The sequence below is a fragment of the Cibotium barometz genome, chromosome 18 (assembly GCF_041138505.1).
Source record: "Cibotium barometz isolate CiBa-2024 chromosome 18, ASM4113850v1, whole genome shotgun sequence".
Taxonomy (NCBI): domain Eukaryota; kingdom Viridiplantae; phylum Streptophyta; class Polypodiopsida; order Cyatheales; family Cibotiaceae; genus Cibotium; species Cibotium barometz.
In genome coordinates, this window is record NC_141063.1 from 23,882,772 (window position 1) to 23,888,771 (window position 6,000).

The 6,000-nt window shown below is 44.6% G+C and overlaps 1 protein-coding gene across 1 annotated transcript in view; it reads left to right on the plus strand.

Moving 5' to 3' along the window:
* LOC147629095 (ubiquitin-conjugating enzyme E2 36-like) overlaps nucleotides 1-4,108 on the plus strand; it is a 29,670-nt gene extending 25,562 nt beyond the window's left edge. The window contains exons 5-8 of the mRNA XM_086812340.1: nucleotides 3,042-3,083; nucleotides 3,240-3,313; nucleotides 3,511-3,608; nucleotides 3,799-4,108. Of these exons, the coding sequence (XP_086668466.1) occupies nucleotides 3,042-3,083; nucleotides 3,240-3,313; nucleotides 3,511-3,608; nucleotides 3,799-3,836 (252 nt within the window). The 3' untranslated portion in view covers nucleotides 3,837-4,108. The remainder of the gene's footprint in view (nucleotides 1-3,041; nucleotides 3,084-3,239; nucleotides 3,314-3,510; nucleotides 3,609-3,798) is intronic.
* The last annotated feature ends 1,892 nt before the right edge of the window (nucleotides 4,109-6,000 follow it).

Here is a 6,000-nt window from a genome sequence, read left to right on the forward strand (position 1 = left end):
GGATGAGAGGGCCCATGGCATCAAGCTCTTTCTAGGAGACAAGTGAATCAAGGTGAGGAAAACCAATAATACCATGGGAGGAACCCATGAAGGAGTGGGTGCTGCCGTGTGTTATGATACCAAAATGGTCCTTTCTTTTGATCACCCTGGCTCCAATCTGTTCCTTTCAGCTGTATCTGTGAGGGCAAAAAAGACCAAAGGACCGAATATAGGAGAGATCATAGCAAATCACAGAGCATGCAATGGGTGTGTGTGTATATATATATATATATATATATATATATATATATATATGATAAAATCCAGTACAGGAGCTCTGTGCAAGACTCCGAAGGAGCAGAGAGGGCTGCTGTCCCGTGATAATGCAGAGGGTGGTGAAAGCCACGATCCGAGGCAGATGGTAGGCCGCGGTCCTAAAGAAGTGAGCAGAGAGGGCTGCTGTCCCATGAAACGCAGATAACAGTGCTGAAGTGAGCCTGATGAAAGCGCCGATACAAGGCTGATGTGAGCCTGAAGTAAGGCTGCTGAAAAACGCTGATGTCAGCCTGAGGTAAAGGCTGAAGACAGCCTGAAGTAGGGCTGCTGAAAAATGCTGATGTCAGCCTGAGGTAAATGCTGAAGACAGCGCTAGTGTAGGCGATGAAGTTGGCCCTGATGTAGGCGGCCAGTCCAGCAGCAGTAAACGCTGATGATGAACCTGATGCAGGCGGCCTGCACCATGCACCAGCGGCAGCAAGACTTGATGTGTGTCGTTGAAGAAAATATTGGAGTCCTTTTATATGAGTGAAGGGCTGCTGGTCGGTCAGGGTGAAGTGGTGGCTAGCAGCACAAGACAAAAAAACCAAAAATATCCAAAAAGTGCCCTTGTTGGGCTGGATAAAATGGCATATTTCCACACAGTATCTAGTATCTACCAAGGTTGTGTAAAGTCTCCTCCGTAAGGAATCACGTGGTTAGCATCCAACAAGGGAAAATAAAGAACTAGGCATCTAGCTCACCGCCTAAGCATAGCGCCTCTTACGCTCACCCCTGAGTTGGAGGTCTAGAGGGCGTTGAGACGTGGGTCCATGTACAGTAAGCCCTTGGAAAAGCTGAACGTGATCGGTTGGCTGTGTTGTGAGGGCATGAGCGTGTCTATGCCGTGTAACCATCTGCGTTGTGAAGGTGGTGAACACTACGTAACCGCCTGCGTATGCTTGTGAGTATCCGCACCCTCTACACTTAGTACATCCTCCATCCAAAGTCTTAGGGTTGTTAGAGGCGTCAGAGGCGTTTGGTAGGAGTAAGGGAAATATACAAGAGTCATAGACAAGGTTGTTAGAGGCGTTTGGTACGAGGAGGCAGGTATGGTACGCGCCTCGAAAGACTCGTATTTTTTAGAGACGTTAGAGGCGTGTTAGAGGCGTCTGTTTTATATATATATATATATATATATATATATATATATATATATATATAGTGATAGATAGATATAATATATATAGTGAAAGTTGAGAGAGAGAGAGAGAGAGAGACTAGAGTGTGTATGTATGAGCCTTGAGAGAGGGAGAGAGAGAGGGTGTGTATGAGAGAGGCAGAGAGAGGTGTGTGTTAAAGAAAGAAAGGTGTATTAAACGTTTGCAAAAGGCCAAAATGACCTATGAGACCAAAATAGTCCATCCTCATCATCTGGATACATCATCAAGATTCAAGGGTACAAAGTAAAATAAAATGAATTGAAATGAACCGGTAGAGTGCTCCAAAAGTGGGTATAAAAAACATCATCATCCTAGTGTGTTTGAACTTTGAACTTTGAACTTTGGGTCTTGAGAAAGGCTTAAGGGAGGGAGGGAGAGAATGAGAGAGAGAGAGTGTGTGTGATAGGGGCTGCCTTGGGCCCTTAAAGCCCCCGTCTAAAGACTCAAACCAGCAAAAAAATAAATAAATAATAATAATTAAAAAATTATATATATACATATATATATATATATATATATATATATATATATATATATATATATATATATATATATATATATATGGTGGACGCCTCGATCAGGCAGTCGTACGCCTCGAACTGTTAGAGGCGTGCCTCATAACAACTATGGTCGTAGAAAGCATATTTGCATTATAGAAATAGGTCCTTATATAGGAGAGACCCCCCTTTACAAAGGTGAAGCATATGCTGCCACCACATATGCCAAACATGATGCCAAGTGTCCTAATAGGTGTCACTTTGCCACACATCACTACTTATATAATATCCTTATAATAAGAGGCTGTTCCCACACAAAAGAACTCATACAGATAGCGGTTGTTCACACACATCAGATCCGCTTTATTTAAAGCCTACAATTACACATATAGCAGTGCTAGTTTACACAAGCACCTTGCACTGGTTTATTCCCACATTAATCACGATTAATATTTAACAGATTCGTCTACTATAGAAACATATCTTTTTGGATAAACCTGCATCTACTCTTGGGTTTCGTGAGTTGATGACATGAGTGGAGATGTCATGGCACGTAGTCTATGCTATGCATGATGGTGTTGATAATTTGAAGCTTCGTGAGTGGGCACTGGACTCTCATGGAGTCAAGATCAAACTTGGGTTTTGGAAAATAACCTTGACTCTCCATTGGTATATATAAGTAAGCTTCACTCTTTGCTGATTCTAGAGCTGTGGGCATCCTTTTGCTGGCTGACTAGGTGGCGTGTTGCATCTGTGTTTGTGTGCATGTGTGTCAGTGTGAGTGCATGTGTCTAGATGGATAGGTGTACTCACCTGCATCTAGTTAGGTAGGCCTTACTGGACCACATGAAGAGTGCTTCCTTAACAATACATGCAGACAAATTTCCTATCTTACAAAGATGTTTACTCTCATTCTTACTTGAGAGTAAGCCCCTCTGGGCCTCTTGTCCTCAATTGAGAACAAACCTCTACATTGCACTTGCAAGGATCCATGCCACTGCCCGGTGACACCATATATATTTTAGCTTTGTGAAGGGATCACTGACGAGTGTTTTGAATCTGATTTGAACCTGCATTTGAACTGTAGGTGAGGTTTTTGACAAAGATATATCATCCCAATATCGACAAGGTATGCCCTGTTTTCTCCGCGTAATTTTACAACTATACTAAATATTCAGCACTAGCTGATGGTTCTTCATTCAATTGACAGAGAAAAGTCGGATTTTGATTGTAGAGATGAATTAATTGCTAGGACTGTTGACATCATCTTCCTTCTTATGTGCAGCTGGGCCGTATTTGTTTAGATATTTTGAAAGACAAATGGAGTCCTGCTCTTCAGATTCGAACTGTTCTTTTGAGGTCGGTACATGCCTTGATTGTTCCAAGGAAATCTTGCAACACTATCTTCTTTTGGAGCATATACACTGCCCTATGAGTGTAAGGAAAGCTACCCATGTATGAATTTGAGCCATACTTGGAAAGCTACACATGCTCAATAAGTTTACTTTGGGGTCTGAGAGAAATTAGATGCTGAATTACAAGAGTTTTTGCTGCAGCATTCAGGCTCTTCTGAGTGCCCCGAATCCAGATGACCCGCTTTCAGAGAATATAGCCAAACATTGGAAGACTAATGAAGTGGAGGCTGTAGAAACAGGTGATTTGTTTGCAATTTGGTTGCCATCCAGTTCTTGAAAGCCTTCCTTTTTGTGTACTATGATGGTTTTATGAAGCTCAGACGGTTTGAATCTTAATACAAGAAGGAACAACTGCACTATTTGTTGACTTTTGAAGATGCATGTGCTCTTTTCTGACGCAAAATGCTGACAATTCATTCCCATTTGCAGCCAAGGAATGGACTCGATTATATGCAACGGGAGCTTGACGAATGGTAGTTTCAAAGAAGTATTCATCACTTGATGAAAGAAAATTATATTGTGATTTGTATTGAGCTCCCTAGACAAAGCTTCAAGTAAGGAGCAACTATGGAGTTGGCCCATACAATTTAAAAATAATGCTGATAGATCATGAAAGTTCTAGTTTTGTTGTGGCTTGGTACCCAGGTATAGCTGATATTGGGGTATGACATTATTCCATGTTTTTTGTGAGCTGTTTGTATGTGGACTGAGCTTTTGTTATAACATGTCGTATTATCTTTATGGTCATGTAAGAATGATTTTTTTTTTTTGGAAATATTCTCTCCACTAAAGCCCTTGACCTCGCCAATTTACTCAAATGCATTTTATTTGTAATAATTTTATTTGAGTGGGGTAATCATTCATGCAGTCCATGCTTCAAAAAGAGGGGAGAGAGAGAGAGAGAGAGAGAGAGAGAGAGAGAGAGAGAGAGAAAGAAAGTCATATTAAACATCTTCTAAAGACCCAATGGGTCTATGAGACCAAAGTGATACAATGCTATCCATGATATGTCTCATCATGGAAAAGGAAAGAAAAACAAGTACAACTAACATAGCTCTCTGAAAGTAGAGGCTGATACAATGACCATCATGTGGGAGTACATGGGATATATAAGCACTAGTACACCTCCTCAAGTATGTCGAGCATGGGGTTACTAACTATGGCCGAGAGATCCCCTTCTGTCATGGTACGTGAGAAGGTGGTGCGGTGGCGGTGGAGCATATCATGGATTTGGAGCTGATGGGAGGATCGTGGGATCGTGGTTGGCGTCCCTTGGAGCTGGGGACGCCAAGTACTTTGAAGTGTGCAAGCCCATTCCAAAGTAACTCCTCGGGGACAAGGCGGAGCTGACGTATCTTATGGTTTACCCATGGGGTCCACTATGCTGGTATCCTCTCCCTGGGCCCAGAAGAAACTGGTGATGGTCGGCTGGCAAGGAAGGAGGGGTGGTGGCTGTGGCCGACACGTGCAAAGCTCCAGTAGGAAGAGCCCAGGCAGCGCTGGTCCAGGAAGTCCATGATCCTGGATGATGGGCCAAAACCCTCACGGAAGAGACAGTTCCCGTGGATCTCGTAGTACACTGCGCAGTGACAGGTATAGTGCTCCTCTATTTGACCCGTGTATAATCTGCAGATCCTCTCCTCCTGAGGTCTTGGTATGAGCTCTCTATCTCTGAATATGCGCTTTGCCCGCCCAGTCTCCACCTGTAGGCAATGGGAGGATACCCGTAGCTAGCCAATCGCATGTGACATGTGTCTATCTCTGAATATGCGCTTTGCCTGCCCAGTCTCCACCTGTAGGCAATGGGAGGATACCCGTAGCTAGCCAATCGCATGTGACATGTGAATACCGAGGTAGTCTGGCTGCTGTATGAAGCCATCCACACTGAGCATGAGGAAATGATCTCTGTAGAAGTGCATCTTCAGTGGGAGCTCCGAAGGTGCAATCCATGTGTTGTGTATGTGGAGGCTAAGGAGGCTGAACCGGATAATCTAGTTGATGTCCCCATGGGAGATCCGGAAAAAAGGGGAGTCCAAGCAGTACTGAACGAGGTGGGAGGTGGTCCATCTGGAGCCCGTGTCCTGGAAACCAGGTGGAAACTTGGGTGTACTATGCTCCAATGTCACTCTCACGTGCGAGCTACCGTGAGGACTCTAGGGCAAGCCTCGGGTTATCTGTGGGGACTCATCATGGCTGAAAATTAGGTGAAAACTCGGGTGTACCATGCTCCAGTGTCACCCTCACGTGCGAGCTGTGGCGAGGACTCCAGGGCAAGCCTCGGGTATCTGTGGGGACTGATGGTGCTAATGCGGTGGAGGTAGGTGACTATCTGAAAAAGTGTCCCCACCACCATCGGGGCCATTGCGAACTCTGCCTGAATGATCGCATGTGGGACTGAGGGTTTGCTGCGAATCATGCAAGAACACCATGACCTGGGGGCTGCCAATCCTGCTCTGATAGATCTGGTCCCCAGAAAGGTGCTCCATACATCAAGGCTGGTGTGACGAGGATGTCGAAGAGCCAACCCTTCGTCTTGGGCTCCTGGAAATGGGCCTGGAAGCATTGTCGCCCAAGGAGGGCCAAAGCTGCATATCCCGGTGTCATTCTAGTGTGCGCTGCTGTGGTCATCAT